Raw genomic sequence first — 20,000 nt, forward strand, 5'->3', positions numbered from 1 at the left:
CTTCATTTCTACTCTCTCCATCTCTCACTCACTCACTCACTCACAGTCTCCTCAGTTTTTTCACTCCCTCCACATCCCTCACTAACACAAACACTATCTCTCTCTCTCTCTCTCTCTTGCTTTTCTGTTCCCTCGCCATCTATTCATGCTGTGAATAGACGGGTTGAATGTCAAACTCTGCATCATAATACAATACAATATCTTGTATTTTGTCATTACTCTCCTCGCCTCACCCTCCCTCTTCTTTTCTTCTCTTCTCCTCACCTCCCCTCATCCTTCTTCCCTCTCCTTTCTCTTCTCCCCTCCCCTTTCTCTCCTCTCCTCCCCCCTCCCTCCTCTCCTCTCCTCCCCCCCCTCCTCTCCTCTGTGCAGCCCCAGAACTCCGGGTCACCTTCCCTCCTCTACACCTCGTTTCCACAGACAGCTACTCCTCCTTTCCCATCTCCTCCGATGAAAGGTTGATGGACACATTCTCACATGGAGGAGACATGTGACAATACTCACCTGAAGGCTGAAGCCTGGTCACAAAGAACCCACACACACACACACACTCCCACTTACACACACACACACACACTCACACCCATACACACACTCTCACACCCATACACACACACACACTCCCACTTACACACACACATACACACTTACACCCACACACGTTGAAGGTGTGACCCTGAAACACGTTGGCGTGGCGATATGGCGCATATCACAGATGGGGGAGAGAGGAGGGATCCATGTCGACACGTTGAGATAGTTTGCAGGACAGAAGGATGCAGTCTAATGTGTCTGGCCTGGTTTGCCCTCCGACCTGACACAATCACTGACGTATCGATCATCGAGTTTTCTACTGGACACTTCTGGAAAGCATGGATTGGTTTTGACCGAACCCCAGGCACACAAGGTACAATGTGCACTCCAGAAGCCTGCGTATAAACACAGAGCTGCTGCATTAGCATTAGGCTTCTGACGCAACTTCCATTCTGTTCTGCTCCTGCACATTCTAATTCCGGAACTCCCCACCTCCCCTCTCCTTCCCTCCTTTATTCACCCTCCTCTCCCCCATCCTTACCTCTTCTCATTTCTTCCCTCTCCTCTCCTCCTTCCCTCTACTCCCCTCCTTCTCTCCTTCTCTCCCTCTCCTCCCTTCTCCACTCCCACTAGTACCTAGTCCTGCTGCCTCCCTCCCTCCTGCTCCGTGGGAGACCCTGGGAGAAGCGGTACACCCCTGAACAGATCTGCTTTCCCTTCCGCCTCCCCTCTGCCTTCTGGAACACAGTGGTCTGGTGACGAGTGACAGCAAACAGCACAGAACTCTGGGAGGAGTGATTCATGTGCCGTCTTTGTTCACAGCTCTCTCCCTCTCTCTGTGTGCGTCAGTAACCGTGACAGCCTGTTCTATCCCTCCTCGCCTTCTCCTCTCTCCATCCCGTCATCAGACTAACCCACTTGCAGTCGGATCCACGTTGTTTCTCTTCAGGTTTTTTCACGCGTGTCCAACTCAAGATCTGCAGTCTCCCAGAAGTGGGCCTGCAACATGGGGGCTTGAGTCTGGCTGTTTAGGTCCTTTGACTGGTGTGCAGTCTTTTATATCCATCTGGGGATCGCAAAGACCCTAACCATGGAAGTTCTCTTCTTCTGTTCTCGTCCTGACACACACCTGAACAGGTGAAACATCTCACAAGTGCCACTGATGCTAGGTGTGTTTTCATATAGCCGAGCTTGTTTGACACCATGAGTTCTTTACAGTCATCATTTAGACCAAGTCGTCTGGTGTGATGTCGTCTGCTGTGATGTCGTCTCCTGTGATGTCGTCTTCTATGAGGTCGTCTACTATGAGGTCATCGACTATGAGTTCACCATGCCCTCCAACTTGAGCAGGCAGACTGCAGGGTTGATGTGGTCATATGCTGTCTCTCTGAAAGGGAAGACAGACAGACAGACAGGCAGGCAGGCAGACAGGCAGGCAGGCAGGCAGGCAGGCAGGCAGGCAGGCAGGCAGGCAGGCAGGCAGGCAGGCAGGCAGGCAGGCAGGCAGGCAGGCAGGCAGGGGCTCCTGTTGACCTTGAAATACCTCCCAAGACTTTGACACAAACTTGGAAGACTTTGACTTCAACTAAATGCAGCAATGACACAAGGAGATCGTGTGGTAAATAAACTAAAAAGCAAGGCAGCAGCGCTCGATTCTAATTCTTTGTGGTTCAATTAGTCTTCTTATGGGCACGTGTGCTTAGGGCTCCTTTTGGGGCAAAAGCTTGAGTAACACTGATTGCAAAGGATTTCTTAGTTAACGATAATTGGACCGAAATTTCGTCAGATGGATAGAAGCATTCCTCTCCGCTGCCGACACGAGCTTGTCCTTGGGACAAATAACCAATGAGCTTTTGCTCTATTAGCTCCGTGGACTCGCTCATTAAAAGCGAACTCCAGATGTTGGCATCATGCCAAGTGTACGCAAATATACAATTATAAAATATCCAACAGCACAAAAAGCATGTCAACGTCTCAATCCAGAAGCTATTTGAAAACTGACTGATCATACACATTAGGGATGTATTATTAAAAAATAACAAAGTTGTTAGACTTTTATAGGCAAGGCTTTCACAGATATATAACATAATGTAATAACACCTATAGGTATCGGTTGTTGGCATTGTGTGTGTGTGTGTGTGCGTGTGTGTGCGTGTGTCTTTACTGAAGGCCGCGACATATTGTTCAAACAGGAAGAGAACCGTCTAAACAAACATGACTCATCACAATCCCTAACCTTCCCGCTACTCAGGCGCCAACACGTGCGCACACGCGCGCTCTGACCTCAACTCCCACCACTGACTGACCAAGATAATTCCCCACCGCAATTAACCCTATTTAATCACAACGCCGCTAAGAAAATATTGCCCACATTAATACCAACTCCATTGCCATGAGAAAGGTCAGTCAGATGAAAGGGAAACATAACGAAATTCCACTGGTACTCCTCCCTCATGCGCAACACTTACCTGTTGGAGTAGTCAGACACCAGAATCCGACAGCCCTGAAGCTCATCCATGGCTGACATCTGGTGCTTGAGCGCCATCTGCTGTTGAAGAGACGCAAAGCCAAATTCAAGACGTTAGACCGACAGGCAGAATGACCAAGCTACACCAGGGCCGGACCAAGCCTTTACGGGCCCTTAAAGGGGCAATTGACTGGGTTTTTTGGGTATTTCACACTGTTCCTTAAGGTCTCCGAATAGGGTATGTAACATTGGTTGGGTTGAAAATGGCCCGTGTGCTGTTCTATGCCCTCTGACAGATCCTCTGAAATGTTCCCGGGAAAAAACACTAGCTTTTCTCCTTTTATGGTATGCTCATTAATATTTAGATAAGCTGCAAGCTGATTGGTTGGTTATCAACGAGTGAAGCTGGGAGCAAAAACGCAACACAGCCAACAGCAACACCGAAGTTGGAGACTTGAAATAAAAATGCGCAAATAAATCTATTGTGTCTACACAACACTGTTTTCAACAGATTGACTATATATCATTTGAAATGATAACATTACTTGTTTCCACTTCTGTTGTTGAAGCAAACTGGATTGATTCAGGTGGGTAGAACGTTAGGCTACAGCTTAGCAACCAAACCATATCCTGATTCTACTCGGCTTCAGTTAGTTAGCTAGGCTACCTCTAGATATCTTGCTGTAAAATAACATGACAAAGATCTGGACAAACATGCATCGTGAATTGTAGATTTTCATTACACAGGTTATTTATTTGAATGAAACACAGTCAGGAACATGAATCAACGTTAGCCCCATTGCCAATAAACTAGGCTAAATTATCACACATTCTACCTATGCTCTTGCATTAACTAGCAAGCTAAACTTGTTTACATGCCTACAGTCTAAGTGTTACTAGTAACAGTTAATAGCAATGCTAACTATCCTGTATCTAGAACCTGCCTTTCTCCAGTTCTTTCAAATAGATTATCTAGACAGGCGTTAGCAATAAGCCAGACTGCAGTTCGTTTTCTGGCTATTTTTCGGAAGCTTCCCTTCTAATGCCGACTACAGCTAGTCTAGCTAGAGTCATTTGATGTGTGTAGAAACGTATTTAGCATTCTACCTGGTATATATACAGGAAACGTTAGCATTGCTAATAACTGTTAGCACAACATCATACTGTCCTTAGCTTGCGGTTGCAATGAGCATACGGTTGGAACAGCACCTCTTTCCAGGTTCAGCTTCCTAGCATATCCTGCTTGAAATTGTCCAAGGTTGTCAAAACTGTCTTGGGTGAAATGTTCAGAGCAAATGAATGATTGAGTGTCGAACTTCGCCGGGATCTTCTCATAGACAACAGCAGCCATGCCTGTTGAATGTTTGGCTCCTTGGGAAGACTGTGAGTGTTAGCCTTCCCTGTACAGCCTGGAACACAGCATTTACGACCGTGGTCCATTTTCAATATCCTTGTTATAATTCAAAACGTTCTTCTTTGTAATTCCTTATAAGTAGCCTACACAGAGCAGCGCGCAGCTAAACTAGTATCGGAGATAGACGCTACCTCCGGCTGGTCTGGATGTAAATTCTGGGGCGTGACAAAGATACAGACCAGAGCCAATAAGAGGGCGATCACCGGTCCTACGTAGGACCGGTGGCTTTGTTGAAAAGCTAGCGTTTTACAGCCAAATTTTTGCTTTTTGAGATTTGAATAGGAAAGAGGTGTCAATGGACTTTGATATTCACGGTATGTTCAGTTTACCCTCCGAACTGTCGTTTTTCAACAATGACAAGGTAAAATCGGTTTTGCAGTCAATTGCCCCTTTAAGTATGGAGGATTATAGGGGCCAAAACTAAATAAATAAATACTTGGATAAATAAATAATTATATAACACAAAGCTTAAATAAATGACACAAAATATATAAATGTTACATGTATTTGTGTGTATATATATATATGTTTACGTTTTCATGTGTTTACATTTATTAATTTATACTTACATTTATTCATTTATACTTACATTTATTTATTTATACTTACATTTATTTATTTATACTTACATTTATGTATTTATACTTACATTTATCCACGGTGAAACTTCCTGCAGCAAAATAAATCTGTCGTCCCTCCGTCACCAAGTCAGGGGGCGGGTCAAAGCCTCTGATTGGTGAATGAACAGTATTACACACCAGGCAGGATCAACCAGTCGATCAAGCTCTCTTCAAGCTAGAGGGATCCTCTATCGCCTCACTCTACAGCTGCTAGGGGTGTGCGACACTGCACGATGTGGTATAGATCCGATACCAATGAGTAAATACAGGGCCAGTATTGCCAATACCGATATTTTGGGCTTAGAAAAGCAGTGGAGGGGGAAAGTAAGTTTGAGCGAAGTTAGACGGTGTTTGCACAACCACTATGATGTAAAGGGAGTTGTGTACTCAGTGTGGAATGAAACTGAAGTATCGATCTTATCACGCTATCAATCAGGCTATTGATACCAACGTTGGTATCGATAGTTGCCGGGTTTCCCAACACGGCCACTGTCGGTCTTAAGATCGATATGCCCACCCCTATGCTGTATCATCTCGCTGAGGATCGTGAACACATTTTCATTGATATCTGTGTCAGTTAGGGCCAATATCATTCCTATAATTTCAGCAAAGCTCTCAATATGATGTAAAAAAAAAAGTGAACTGGCAGGTGCCTCCATCTCTTCAGCTTCCGCCAACATTCATTGAATCCGCACAAGGTGCTGCCACCTTGGAATAGTCAAAAGCAGTCGATTCAAGTTGAACCACCAATCAGAGGCTTTGACCCGCCCCCTGACTTTGTGACGGGGGACGAGAGATTTATTTTGCTGCAGGAAGTTTCACCGTGGATAAATGTAAGTATAAATAAATAAATGTAAGTATAAATAAATAAATGTAAGTATAAATGAATAAATGTAAGTATAAATTAATAAATGTAAACACATGAAAACGTAAACATATATATATATATACACACAAATACATGTAACATTTATATATTTTGTGTCATTTATTTAAGCTTTGTGTTATATAATTATTTATTTATCCAAGTATTTATTTATTTAGTTTTGGCCCCTATAATCCTCCATACTTAAGCAGTGTTGATTTGGGGGGCCCTTTGCGTTGTTAATATATATATAAAAATAAAAAATAAACGTTAAACTGTAATTTCATGTGCTCTTGGGGGGCCTGTGGTGGCCCCCAATGACCTTGAAAAACAAAAATAAAATAAAAATTGCGATTTTTTGCCAAAAATTTGATTGAAATATCCGGGATATCAAGGATAGGTAAGGCAACCGACCCATCTCACTTCTCCAAGAAGGGTCCAGTCCAACTGCAGACCTCTCTGCTCACTGCAGAATCCTCAGGCCCCTCTCATCCGGGTGTAGCTGCAGCCAGTCATACATGCAGTCATACATGTAGATCAGTCATACAATCAAAGCCTAGGGTCTGAGGAGAGAGGTCCAGTCTGAGAAAACCAATACGAAAACGAATAATACGATTTTTTTAAATCTGAATTTCAACATTCGAATTTGAGCAGCCTGAATTATTTGTATTTCTGAAGCTTGAATTTGTTTCTTTTGAATTAGGATCTGAATTTTACTGTTCGAATTTCAGCAACTAACATTTCTGAACCTTGAATTTTAGGATCAGAATAAAAACAATTGCTTTGAAAAATAATAATATTTCAATTTTAAAGAGGTGAATTCAAAACAAAAACATTTGGTTGTGTTTAAATGTCAATGTTCAATTATATATGTTCAAGTATTCAATACCTGAACATTATGTCGCTGATTTGCTTCTTTATTTCTTCTCTAGGCAGCCATGTCACTTGACATTCAATCCAGGTTTTAATGATCTGTTGTTGGCTGATTAAATGAAGTGTGATTGGAGCCTGGGCACAAACAACAACAATACACCCCCACCACCCTGTCTGTTTTTGTCTCTCTCTCTCTGCCCCACACATACCCTCCCTCTCTCCCTCCATGCCTCTCTCCCTCCCTCCGCCTCACACCCTCCCTCCGCCTCACACCCTCCCTCCCTCCTCTCTCTCTCTGCCCCACACACACCCTCCCTCCCTCCGCCACACACACACCCTCTCTAGCTCTCTCCCTCCCCTCGCCCCACACACACCCTCCCTCCCTCCTCTCTCTCTCTCCGCCCCACACCCTCCCTCCCTCCTTGCCTCTCTTCCTCCCTCCTCTCTCTCTCTCTGCCCCACACCCTCCCTCTCACCCTCCCTCCGCCCCACACACACCCTCCCTCCCTCCTCTCTCTCTCCGCCCCAACCCTCCCTCCCTCTCTCTCCGCCCCCCACCCTCCCTCCCTCTCTCCCTCCCCCTCTCCCTCCCTCCCTCCCTCCCTCCCCTCTCTCTCTGCCCCCCACACACCCTCTCCCCTCTCCTTCCTGACAGCTGGCAGCGGGGGCGTCACCCTGTTGGCCCGTCCTGCGCTCTCCTCACCCTCTGCGCTCTCCTCACCCTCCCCTGACTGACGCTCTGATGCTTTTCCTTTTTTCCCTCCCGCCCTCCTCCAGCACCTGTGTCTGGTTGTCAGGGCAGTCAGAAGGTGACCAAGCCGCCTGCCGAACCCCGATCTGGGACAAAGGCTCTGGACAGAGGCCCCCGACTCTGCCTGGGGGACCCCACATGTCGCACCAGGTAGGACCCGCGTCCGTGGGGTCTAGGGTGACGAGCAATCTTGCCTTCGCCGTGGTAACGTCAGGGTGGCACCTCTCTCTCTCTCTCTCTGGCTGGTTTTGTGTTTGTCCGCCTGTACTGTAGATGAGTGTGTGGTCTCTATTTTTAGGGCTGTTCTGAGATTAGCTGAAGGTTTGATCAGATACCTCAGCAGTGCTATGTATCAAGGCGACCTGGGTGAAGTGGAGGGCTGTGTCTGGTTTGTTCACACACCACCAAGGTCGTAAGGTCATGTGATTTCACCTCCGTGATCGCGTGTTGGTGAAAAAAATAACAGTGGGCTTAACTTTTCAACCCGTGTAATCTGTGGATTGAGAGGTGGAATGTGTTATGAAATTAGTTTGCGAACCATTTGACATTATAATACAGTAACTGTTATTCGCTGTTTAGAATTGCATACGTTAGCAGCTCGCTAACATAGTGGCTCTAAAAATACAACTAATCCATCGGTTTGACCGTGTCCCTACCCAGAATAAATAACTACTCTCCTCCTCTTTCTCTTCCTCCTCCCTCTCAATTATCACCCCTTCCTCCCTCCCCCTATCTCTATCTCTCTCTCTCTCTCCCTCAGGACGGGAATGGAGGAGAGCTTTGAAACGTTTGAGGAAGAACTATGGCCCCCAAGACCAGAAACTCCCCCTAAAAAGCCTTTCAGACACATCCATAGAGAAGGTACACACACACACACAACCAGATACACACACACAAACAGATACACACACACACACAACCAGATACACAACCAGATACACATGCACACATTTCACATTTTAAACAGTCACATGTCCTCACCCAGCAACACAAAAGCTTCCATCCAGCAGGCTTGCTATGTGAGGAGAGGAGAACACAGGTCTAAATTTATATCAGCAAGGCCGAACCATGCGGATGCAGCATACCTTCACACTGTCACCACTGAAATAGGACCCCTAGCTCAGAGAAACACTGAGAACTCACCTCACACAGCAGTCCTTCTGGTGGCGGGGTGTGGAGGGGGGGGGGAGGGGGGGGTTGCCGTGCAACTGAACACTTATTCATTTTCCCTATCAGCCTCTGGGGGAGGACAGCCTTTCACACCTTAACACACACTTTGCTTTGGCACACACACACACACACACACACACACAGCAAAGCAATTTTCTGATCTCTCCCCCGCTCTCCTTCCAGATATGTATGCTGCCAGGAGAATGAAAGAGGTTTGTTTATTTGAGATAATTGCATCCTTCATCTCACTTGAAAATATCTGCTGAAGGACATGTTTGCCAGCTGGAGTTTCCCAGATCTGTAAACCTTTTGTTTTCCAACAGGAGAGCCCTCCACCAACCACACAGATCCCCCAGAGTGTACCCAGACAGACCAGTAACCCTCCCACCAGAAGTAGTGAGTCAGCCACACACACACACCTCCCACGTCATTCTCTCTCTCTCTCTTGTAACTGTCAAAACAACTTTAGACCGACCATTACCCTCTGTCTCTCTCTCTCTGTCTCCTTCCCTCTGTCTGTCTTTCTCTCTCTCCGTCTCTCTCTGTCCCTCTCTCTCTGTCTCTCTCTGTTTCCCTCCCTCTCTGTCTCTCTCTCTGTCTCCCTCCCTCTGTCTTTCTCTCTCTCTCTGTCTCTCTCTGTCTCCCTCCCTTTCTCTGTCCCTCTCTCTCTGTCTCTCTTTCTCAGTGTCCCTGCGGAAATCTCTGTCCATCCAGAACCTGAGCCAGATCGACACCCCCTGGGAGAACGTCACCCTCAACCGCTGCCTGTTTGTGGCCATCTCCATCCTGGTGCTCACCTCTGGCCTGCAGAGGCTGCACGGTACACACACACACGCACGCACGTAGATACTGCATGCAGCAGTCTAGACATGAATGGCCATAGTTGTAGTCAGACAAGCTCCACTGTGTGGTGGAGAATCAAGTCTAACCTGAGAGGTGTGGTGTCCTGCAGAGGTGGTGCGGGGTCGACGAGGGGCGGAGGAGGAGGTGGAGGATGCGGGGCTGGCGGTCAGGCGCTCTGCCCTGAGGAACAGAGCACCTCCGGAGGTAGGAGACTAGAGAATCTTCTAGAGAATCACAGAAGTGTCTGAGGTGGTGCAGTTCACAAGCATGTTACAAATGAGCTTCTTTTTTTAAGAAAAGGAACGTTTGGAAGACTGCCATTTTTCACAGAGTCTTAATATTTTGAAACACAAAAAGTGACACCGAAATACAATAAATGAAATAGAAAACAAATAAACAGAGAAAGGTCAATTAAAACTCAACCAGAAAAAATTAATCCTAGATTCCTCCATGACCTCTTCCTGTTTCCTGTTGTGCAGCCAGAGCCGCCCCTCTGGGAGGTGCTGTTGTCATGGCTGCCAGACCTCAGCGATGACGACGACAGCGGCGGTGCCAAGAGCGCCCGCTCCAAGAGGGGGGGGGCTAAGAACCCCCCCCGACGGCGGCAGAGGAACAGACCGGCCCCCGAGAAGAGTCTCACCAGAGAGGGGGGGGGGCCGGCTGGCGGAGAGAAGAGCCAAGAGAGAGAGGGATGAGGACACTACAGCCAAGAGGAAAGGAAAACGAGCCAAACTGAGAGAAGAAGAGGAGGAGGAAGAGGAGGAGGAGGAGGAAGAAGAGGTTGTGATACCCAAGAAGAAGAAATCCAAAGCCGGTAAATCGTGAGGAACTGTCGTGTGAACAGAAAGCTTTCACGCAATCTTAAGGAAGGAGTTTAGAGGTAAATCTCCGCGTGATCGCAACAGAGAGTAGATAGCTATGTTCCTCACCAGAGGACGGTGATCTGTAGTCTTCAACAGATCCAGGGCTGTGACTGGTTCAGTCAGGAACAGGTGACTGATCAGCCAATCCTGACAGTTCTCCTTGTTTGCTTCCTGTTGCCTTGATCCACCTGTCTTGTAAAGGTTTTTTTGTTTATTTTTGCTCAGATTACACTGTGAAGACAACAGCTATGCTATTCATCGTGGTATTGATTATTTTGAAGAGGGTCTCCAATAGGATCTATGTGAAGTTACATGTGCACTGATTCTGCTACACTAACCATCAGACATGAATAAAGTGAGTGTGAAGCCATTAAGAGCTGTTTATATTTCAACAAACCACAGAACACAGGACATTTCTCCAAATATTTTTTTCCAATCAATATTTAATTACAAAACAAAGGAATCTTAAAAGATGAGCTTCTGGTAATATTACAGTTGAGCGTTTTGAAAAGTATGTCTTCTTAGTACAACAACACCAATGTAAAACTGCCTTTCCACCCGTATAAAAAAAAAACTACTGAAAATTGACCCAGATGAACAACTGTAGAAAATGCCCCGGAGCATCCAGAGTTTAGAGACACTGCAGTGGACAGCCAGCCAGCCAACCAACCAACCAGGCAGCCAAGCAGCCAAGCAACCAGCCAGCCAACCGGGCAGCCAGCCAGCCAACCAACCAGCCAGCTAACCGGGCAGCCAGCCAGGCAGGCAACCAGCCAGCCAACCAGCCAGCCAACCAAGCAGGCAGGCAGGCAGGCAGGCAGGCAGGCAACCAAGCGGGCAGCCAACCAAGCGGGCAGCCAACCAAGCGGGCAGGCAGGCAGGCAACCAAGCGGGCAGCCAACCAAGCGGGCAGCCAACCAAGCGGGCAGGCAGGCAGGCAACCAAGCGGGCAGCCAACCAAGCGGGCAGGCAGGCAGGCAACCAAGCGGGCAGCCAACCAAGCGGGCAGCCAACCAAGCGGGCAGGCAGGCAACCAAGCGGGCAGCCAACCAAGCGGGCAGCCAACCAAGCGGGCAGGCAGGCAACCAAGCGGGCAGCCAACCAAGCGGGCAGCCAACCAAGCGGGCAGGCAGGCAACCAAGCGGGCAGCCAACCAAGCGGGCAGCCAACCAAGCGGGCAGGCAGGCAACCAGCCAGCCATCTGCAGCAGCACACAAACAGAGGGGACAATCACCTCCTCCATCGAGGGAGGGAGGGCAGGGGCCAGGGTGGGGGTCGGGGGCGGGCAGTCGATGGATCAGTTGTTATGAGGCATCCCGTGTCCGTCAGAGGGTAAGGGGGGCCTCATCATGGGGGGCATGGGCATCTGGTGGTGCATCTGGGGGCCCCCAGGGGTGCCCGGGGGCAGGGGGGGCATGTGCATCCCTCCTGGGGGAGGGGGGGGCATGGGCTCATTGGGGGGGCGGGAGCCCATGCCACTCATGAGGGGAGGCGGGCGCTTCACCCCCATGGGGGGCACAGGGCCACTGGATGGGGGGAGAGATTTCTCCATCTTGAAGTGGAACTGGAGGAAGAACTGGGGGGGAGGAGGGGGGGGAGAGAGAGAGAGAGAGAGAGAGAGAGAGAGAGAGAGAGAGATGGGGGAGAGAAGGGGAGGGGGAGGAGAGAGGAGATTAAACAATGTGCAGGTGCACAGCAGCCATCATCTCCACCACAGACAGATGTCAGTAGTTAAAACACTGCCCAAGAAAATGGAGGGTGGTTATAGTCCAACTCCCAACAGGAAGTGATGCGTTTCACATGCCTGGCAGCAGTGGGTACCTGTTTGGTTTCCCTGTTCCAGTGAGTCCAGAAGCGAGACTCTGCTTTGTCGATCTCTCTGCTGGGCACCTGCACACACACGAGCATGAAGACAGCACACATGCCATCAGTATAGACGTTGTGATGTAAAAACGACATCAACAGTAGATAGAATGTATGACAATCAGCCATCTTGAATATGCATGCTGGATCTTCTGCAGGGGCTATTGCGTTGACACGTGTGTGGACACACACACACACACACACACAGAAACTCACACACACACAGAAACTCACACACGCACCTTGAAGGCGATGGTCTCGTAGGGCTCTGCGGCCAGCAGCAGGTATTGCCAGCGGCGGTCTGGGGGCTCAATGCGCTGCTCGTAAGCAGACATGAAGCGATGCCTGGGGCCGATGCCCTCCGCGATCTCAGGGTAGTCAATCTGGGTGAGAGATAGAGATCGGTTTAGTTTAGCAGTTCGAGCATTTGATTGCAGATCAAGATGTCTCTGGTACAAAGGGTTTAGGTTGGTTTAGGTGCAGTTCTAGTTGCGTATGTAACGCCCGCTGACATTGCTTGTGAAAAGGGCTGTACAAAGACAGTTTTATTTGATTCTCCCCATAGTCGTGATGGATAAAAGCATCTGATGAATGAACACATAATAATGTAATGTTATAGTGAGCTTGAAGGACTTGAGTCCATCTTTCTCAATGAGATGAGGTGGATATTGTGGACATACTGCTTCCTGTATGCATGCATGCATGTATGTATGTATTAAGATGGGGTTGTATTCAAACTGACCTGGAACAGCAAAGACTGCTGGCCAGTCTCTGGGTCTCTCTGTTTGGTCACTGTTGAGAGCGAGAGAGCAAGAGAGTGAGAGAGAGCAAGAGAGCAAGAGAGAGCGAGTGGGTGAGAGAGGGAGGGATAGAGAAAAAGATAGGAAGAGAAAAGAAGAGGGAGAAAAAAAGAGGGAGACAGAGGGGAAAAGGTAGTAGAGAGGAGTATGAGGAAGAGAGGGAGAGAGGCAGAAAGAAAAAGGGGAGAAAAGGGAGAGAGGGAGAGAGAGGGAGAGAGGCAGAAAGAAAAAGGGGAGAAAAGGGAGAGAGGGAGAGAGAGAGAGAGAGAGAGAGAGAGAGAGAGAGAGAGAGAGAGAGAGAGAGAGAGAGAGAGAGAGGTAGAAGAGAAACAACATCAGTTCCATATTCTAATGGGACAGTGTCATAGAACGACACCAAGTACGTTTTAACAGAGCTACAAAATGTCCCATTGGAAATAACCAGCTAGCTAGGGACACCATGTTCCCCTACCTTTGTATCCAGGGCGACCAATCTTAACAAACTTCCGGACCTCGACCTTGACCTTCTCAGGCGCCGGTTGCGCAGGCGCTTCTTTAGCTTCCTTGGCGGCTCTCCTCGCTCTGGTTGCGAGTTAAACAGAAACACAGGACAGTTAGAAACAACACCACGATGACGATGATCACGTGAGAGGATGTATCACGATATAAATTTTAAAAAGCAAGATCGTTAGTAAAATCACAATTCTTTGATGACAAATGATATGCCAAGATATAGATTATGTACTTACAAGTTGGTCTGATGCTTCTTTCCCTGTGTATGGGCTAGATAGCTTCCCTGTTACAGAAAAAGGGGACGGGGGGACGGATTAGTATTTGGAAGCTGAAATCAGTGGTCCTTGCAACAATGAGAGACTCGTTTAGGAAAATAACTGTACCTCATTGTTGTGAAGTGTCAAACACAATTTGCACTCGTACGAGCCAAGATGATTTTTCATGAAGTAGGGGTCCTTGTTGATGTCTATGGTCTCGAGCGCCAGCTGCCGTAACCGCTCACGCCGGTCGCGGTTGCTTTCCGAGGAGGACGCGACTCCACCGCTTCCCGTCTTGCCCCCTGCTCGATGTTGGAAATCCATCTTTGCGTGTTGACGATGGGCCCAATCACACGGTTAACTGGACCACAACACCACCTCTGTTTGGACCTCTTTTAGCCCTGTTGAAACAATCCGAACGTTTGCAATATGCCCGAAATTATTCACACTCGCGGATGAATGAATTTAGCCAACCAAATAGCACTGTAACCTGTATGCAACAGTAAATTAAACGTACTTGCTACTTGCAAGATAGTTGCAAGCATCCACGGAGCTCAACTACACATTAAAGAGTGGATGAGATTAAATAATCATTGAACGAGCCTACATTCCAGCCTTTAGAGTAGTAGTTAGTTAGCTATAATCACAAATGGATTGCTACTTGTTCGGCCAGCACATTTCGGCTAGCTTGCTAATGCTACCGGCTGGGTAAATCCTTTGCCACAGTGCACATATTAAACATCTAGGTAACGATAAGTTGGCCGTGTCGACATATACAAGTTATTCAATCGTTCTAGAGGAATGAAACACAGTACATTTCTTGATAATAATTCGATAAAAACTCACAAACAATTCCACGAAAGACACGCCGCAACAACGTAAACACAAATGTTCCTGCGCATGCGTAACGACATACGGTTACTTCCTGGTTTGAATAACTTTATTGAAAGCCTACAATATTACTTTTTACATTTATTTCAGGCGTTTATCTATCCACTGTATAATTAACTGCTCAAATTTTTACGGAACACGATCCACTTAGAAATCACCTAACTATATTGCTGACTGTCTAAAGAAAAGTCCTAAACGTTTTCTTTTTTCTAACCAATCTTCAGCTGGCCACCGTACTGTAGTAGCGTACGGAAGCCGACAAGTATATTTTATGACTGAGGAGTGTCTATTTTTTGTGGGAGCGTAGAGTGGAAAACCTCGACCCCGTTGTGCTTCCTTGACCGCTGCTATGAACAGCCGCAGTCAGACGCATATCAACAAGCTTGACTAGAAGCTATTTTAGAAAGTGATCACATTAACTAGGTCTAGACGCCGATTATTCTCCATTCTGTGAACTACAGCTAGCTACTATGCTAGGCAACCTTATGGCAATGGAAAAAGCACTAACCAGCTAGCTAGTCAAATACTCATCTGTCAACAACTGTGCTGCGTCAGGACTGTTTAGCCTCAGGATGCGTTACAACGAGAAGGAGCTTGTGTCGTTAAGCCGACAACCTTCAGAAAGAGCAGCAGAGTTGGGGATGCGAGGACCGAAGAAAGGAGATGGTACGTTAATGCGGGAATTATACCTGCGTCGCTAGTAGTCTATTTGTAGCAGTTTCACTGGCGCTCCTACAGTAATAATAAATGTTGTGGATGTCCACATTTGTGATTGTGCTTCGGGTGCTACGTTGTTGCACGGTGACTGTGTCAAACGTCAAATTATCTCAGGATGTATTTTCTCCTATGAAGGTATGTTATATGTGCCATACGTCTTCTTCACGTTATCTGTGAATTTATAGTTGTAAAGAGAAGACTGGTGAAGCTGGTGGTCAATTTTCTCTTCTACTTCCGTACCGATGAGGAAGAGGTAAGAAGGGCCGATTGTTCTGCCGCTGTCAGCTTTCCCAGTATGCTGTGGATCTCTAATCACTGAGGTGGTGACAACAAGACTGTGGTCTTTATGTCCTTCACAGCCTCTGGGAGCCCTGCTTCTGGAACAATGTCGTGTGGAAAGAGAGGACAGTCAAGCCTTTTCTATTGGTGAGCCTGTTATAATATATTATAACAATGTCTCTCGTTCTGTCACTGAGCTGCAAAAGAAGCCGTTTTTCCTAATTAATTCAAACTTAAAGTATGACGGTGCATTTCTGTTACAAGTGCCGGGGACAGCAGTTATCCTGTATCACATTCTGCTGACGTAAAGTAAACGTAGGAATGAGGAAGTATTCCACTTGTGTGCAGAGCTGCAGTAGGACATCTCAAGACTCGATTTTTTAATATGTTCCTTGATAGAAGCATGTTGTTTGTTTAGGATTTATGTCACACAAGTACAGCTTAAGCTATAAAGTAAGCAGTGATTCAAGGGTTGAGGCTAGCACAGTGAATACTGGTGAATTGAACAGTATCCCCTCTACTTCCTTCTTGAATACAGCACTTTTTATATGTTGTAAATACGTGGAACCTTTCTTTTCCCAGTCTTCCTAGACGAGGCAGAGAGGAAGTACCTGTTTGAGTGTGACTCCCAGGAACAGTGTCAGGAATGGGTAGACTCCATCATCCAGGCCAGGTAAGGCCACAAACTGCTGCTCTCAAATGATAAGTAGAAATGTCACCTAGTGGGAATGAAATTTCCTTTTTGTGTGTTTCAAAGCTCTGATGTCTGCCGTGGCATCTTTTCAGCCATGAGGCCCTGAAGGGGATGAAACGGTTAAATATTTGTGCTAATAAAATCTGGGTTCTGTTGTACATTATGTGTTATCAAACATATGATTGTGATCTATTAAATAGCAAGGTGTGATTAACAAGTTAGTTGTGTACTGTTTTAGTAAATCCATTTAAATCAGCTGTCTGTTTTCTCAATGCTTCCAGTTACGAGTTCATGAGGAAGAACCTGATCTTCTACCGCACAGAAATCCACCGTCTGACCGGCAAGGTGACGCCCCTTCGCCCTGGTCTCTCTGACCCCCCAGCACCCACACCGTCACAGCCACCACGTGACACCCTACGGAACCAGACCGTTTGGTTTCCTCTCCATGGCTGTCTGTCCTGTTTCACTCAAACTAAGAGTCCTCCCATTTCCAGCCAACCAGCTTTGCTCTTCTTCTCTCCCCTCCCCTGCAGGATCCCCTGGAGCAGTATGGGATATCGGACGACACTCGCTTCCAGGTCAGCAGTCATCAACAGCTCATGCTTAAAGACACTTAAAGATGGAGGTCAGCCAGCTTGCTCCTTCACCTCAGCCTGCCCTGCCCCCCCCCCCCCCCCCCCCCCCCCCCACCTGCCAGCCGGCCTGGTCCCAGTCTCATTACTCTGGGCAGCTATTTCCACCAGCTTCACCCAGATGCAATTGTCTGGATCAACCTGAAGGCCTCACTTGTCCTCGCTTCCCTCAAACGACCCATGGTCAGGCTGCTCACTCATCTCACCAACCTCCTTCCTCAGATTTCCTCTCCCTCACTTTCTTTTCCCCACACACCCATGTCCTGCTTCAGGAAGCATCTCGTAGGCTCCGTGTCAGCCTTACCTGCCTAGCGACCTCTATGGTTCTGTAGCTCTCAACTTTCAGCATTTCACCAAGGCAGAATCTCTCTAACATGCGTCTGTTTTATTGTTGTTGTTTGAGTTGTGGTCAGTAGTTTGTTGTTAGGGTATACTACAAATTCTCTCTCGCTCTTTCTACCCTATACTTTCTCTCGACCCTCTCCTGTAATTTCATACCTGGGTTTATCTGGGTTATGTACTGTAAACCAGGACCTATAACTAAAAACATGTTGTTTTATATTAGTCTCTACTCAGACATGCTGTATTCTGGACAATGTGACAACTATGTTAACTAAGTGTCATCGTTCAAAGGGCTGGGGAGCCGAAGGTTGTTTTGCCACAGCAATAACATTTATCCTTATACTTGATCCATCTTTTAAACAGATCTGATCCTTTTTTAGTTTTGTGTGCGGTTCTGGAATCTGTTGTAAGCTGTTTGGACTGTGAGCCGATGACTGGGATGTGATAGCTGAGGTCAGTGCCTACTCAGAGAAGGGGCTTGTATGCCAACCCTTTTTCAGTCAATACCACTTCCTGTCTTGAATCTCATTTCCTGTAAATGGTTTGTTGAGACACTTTTTCTGAATCAAGTTGTCCCTAAACAACCATTTAACAACTCTTGTTTAGTTCGAAAAACATGTCAGCGGTTCTTTAAATTAGTGCAATCCCCAGACCATGTTGTTGATATAGTAACTATATTATAATTGTGGCACTTGATAGTGGTTTGTTAGTAGCAACTAATTTATCGTAAATTAAGTATGTACAAACGGCCAAATTACATGGTCAACCAATTCACTCATTACTACCTATCAAATGATGAGGGTGATTAGCATTTTGAACTATAGGTTATGTCATGTAGCACTTAGATTTTTAATGAGAGATGAGCAGAATCGATATTGAAAGCAGCAATAACGTCCTTTCCTCTGTCTTTTTCATTTGAGCCTATGCTTTTCTCAGTCCTGTAACTCTGGGTTCTACAACACTGTAACAAAGGATGACTTTGATTTTAAGTCTTCAGAATGTTTCTTCAGCGGATTATTAGTTAAACAACGCTTATACGTTGAATGTTTCTCTTTGAGTTTTATTTTTGTATTATATTATGATATTGGCACATCAAGTGTTTCATTTGAATAAACTTCTTACTTCAAGTAGGAATACGTACATTTCACTGTCATGCAATGTTATCAAGTCTGTGAATCCTGTCAAATTTTTACTTTTGATTTCCAATAAAAGAAAGAGATGAACATCAAGGCTTGAGAACATTGTTATTAAAGGTGATCGGAATGTTTGAAACTCAGTCATTCCTGAACTCGGTGTGTGTGTGTGTGTGTAACACACTGTAACACACACCCTGTTAAATTATTGACTCATTGGCTAGTTTAATAGTCAACTCTCATTTGTTTTCGGTCAGTATTGATTCGAGATAATGCTGATAGGGATGTGCCAGTCCTTGTGAGATTGAGTAAATTGGACCCCAGGTCATTGTGACCCAAAGGTATTATGTTAGTATTTATTAAGACAATGGGACTGTTCATTCAGAGTTTGGAGAAATAGGCTACATTGTTAATTCATGGTGAATCCAGATACTTTTTCAATGGTTCTGGGTGAATCTTGTGTAGATCATACCAGTCATCCGACGCACCGAATATGATATCCGTATCTCAGACACACACTCATTTGACGTCAAATGTTCTCTATGGACTAAACCTCAAATACATTTTGTGAAGAATTCTTTAAATGATAGTTCATTTGATTTAGTTTGATTAATTAGTATGAAGAGCGGTCTGCCAATAAATTACAAAAGAAGAAGAATCGCATTCGCAGTTTACTCAACGTTCCCCTGACAACGCAAAATGTATGATTCAAAAAATTTGACGTCACCTTCACGTTCCCATGTTGCTTTCCGATTCGCTCTAGTCGAGCGTCGGATGAAAACATCCAAACCTCGGCTCGACTGGAGAATAAAGAAACATATATTTCCTGACAGAAATTTCAACCAAACTTCATAATCACCTGACTGCACATATCGGAGGGGATTTAGCTCTGCACGGTGGGTTACGATGCATAATGGTGTTGTCCTAAACAAATCGAATGTGTTTTGCATACACAATGTAGCCACTGCTAGTGCTAGCTAGTGAATGCTAGCTCGTTATAGCCGCTAGCGTTCAGAAGGCTAGTACTGTAGCTTTTACTGGTGAATGAAATAAAAGGGCTCGGTCTAGTTGCTGGAACGGGAGGGTTCCACCGAACGTTAGGTTAGCCAGACAAACGAAACAATGTGTAGCTTACTATTGTAAGAAAGGATGTACGTTGAAATGAAATTGCTAGTGTTGTACGCCATTGATAACTTCAGTTCGCTAGGTATAAAACCATAACTGTAGACGTTAATTAGTTCTAACTTGACCCGATCCAGGCTCGTTAGCTAGCAACAAGCTACATTTGACTTTATATCAGTCAGGTTCATACTAATTTGTTTGTTGGAAATTCACAACTAAACTAAATTAGCTACTTTATCCAATTATCTGTATGTTCCAGCAAATTGCTTTAGTAACAAACAGTGGTAGTGTTTGTGTTCAGAGACTATAATGTTGACCTCATCAATTCACTTACTTAGCCTAATTATTTGAGCTTACCGTAGCCTACCTAGCTCAATCTCT

General features: G+C 46.2%; 4 protein-coding genes across 4 annotated transcripts in view; 3 read left to right on the forward strand and 1 right to left on the reverse strand.

The window, feature by feature from the left end:
* Nucleotides 1-7,482: 7,482 nt before the first annotated feature.
* On the forward strand, nucleotides 7,483-11,085 carry LOC124472732 (junctional sarcoplasmic reticulum protein 1). The gene is made up of 7 exons (XM_047027738.1): nucleotides 7,483-7,671; nucleotides 8,282-8,382; nucleotides 8,875-8,903; nucleotides 9,015-9,087; nucleotides 9,377-9,511; nucleotides 9,644-9,738; nucleotides 10,014-11,085. The coding sequence occupies exons 2-7, from the start codon at nucleotides 8,289-8,291 to the stop codon at nucleotides 10,227-10,229; spliced, it is 642 nt and encodes a 213-aa protein (XP_046883694.1). The 5' UTR covers nucleotides 7,483-7,671; nucleotides 8,282-8,288; the 3' UTR covers nucleotides 10,230-11,085.
* A 428-nt stretch (nucleotides 11,086-11,513) lies between these two features.
* On the reverse strand, nucleotides 11,514-14,757 carry sf3a2 (splicing factor 3a, subunit 2). Its single transcript, XM_047027737.1, has 8 exons — nucleotides 14,656-14,757; nucleotides 13,936-14,210; nucleotides 13,789-13,835; nucleotides 13,512-13,621; nucleotides 13,003-13,052; nucleotides 12,503-12,643; nucleotides 12,219-12,287; nucleotides 11,514-11,973 (listed from the first exon to the last, which is right to left on the reverse strand). The coding sequence occupies exons 2-8, from the start codon at nucleotides 14,131-14,133 to the stop codon at nucleotides 11,695-11,697; spliced, it is 894 nt and encodes a 297-aa protein (XP_046883693.1). The 5' UTR covers nucleotides 14,134-14,210; nucleotides 14,656-14,757; the 3' UTR covers nucleotides 11,514-11,694.
* A 188-nt stretch (nucleotides 14,758-14,945) lies between these two features.
* plekhj1 (pleckstrin homology domain containing, family J member 1) lies at nucleotides 14,946-18,593 on the forward strand. The gene is made up of 6 exons (XM_047027739.1): nucleotides 14,946-15,366; nucleotides 15,603-15,670; nucleotides 15,777-15,843; nucleotides 16,279-16,369; nucleotides 16,672-16,735; nucleotides 16,924-18,593. Exons 1-6 carry the CDS (start codon nucleotides 15,273-15,275, stop codon nucleotides 17,005-17,007), a joined length of 468 nt encoding a protein of 155 aa, XP_046883695.1. The 5' UTR covers nucleotides 14,946-15,272; the 3' UTR covers nucleotides 17,008-18,593.
* A 659-nt stretch (nucleotides 18,594-19,252) lies between these two features.
* LOC124473016 (fizzy-related protein homolog) overlaps nucleotides 19,253-20,000 on the forward strand; it is a 7,047-nt gene continuing 6,299 nt past the window's right edge. Inside the window, 1 exon segment of the mRNA XM_047028231.1 lies at nucleotides 19,253-19,393. The gene's annotated coding sequence lies outside the window, so the exon portion shown is untranslated.

Source organism: Hypomesus transpacificus, chromosome 10, assembly GCF_021917145.1.
Source record: "Hypomesus transpacificus isolate Combined female chromosome 10, fHypTra1, whole genome shotgun sequence".
In the NCBI taxonomy this organism is placed as follows: Eukaryota; Metazoa; Chordata; class Actinopteri; order Osmeriformes; family Osmeridae; genus Hypomesus; species Hypomesus transpacificus.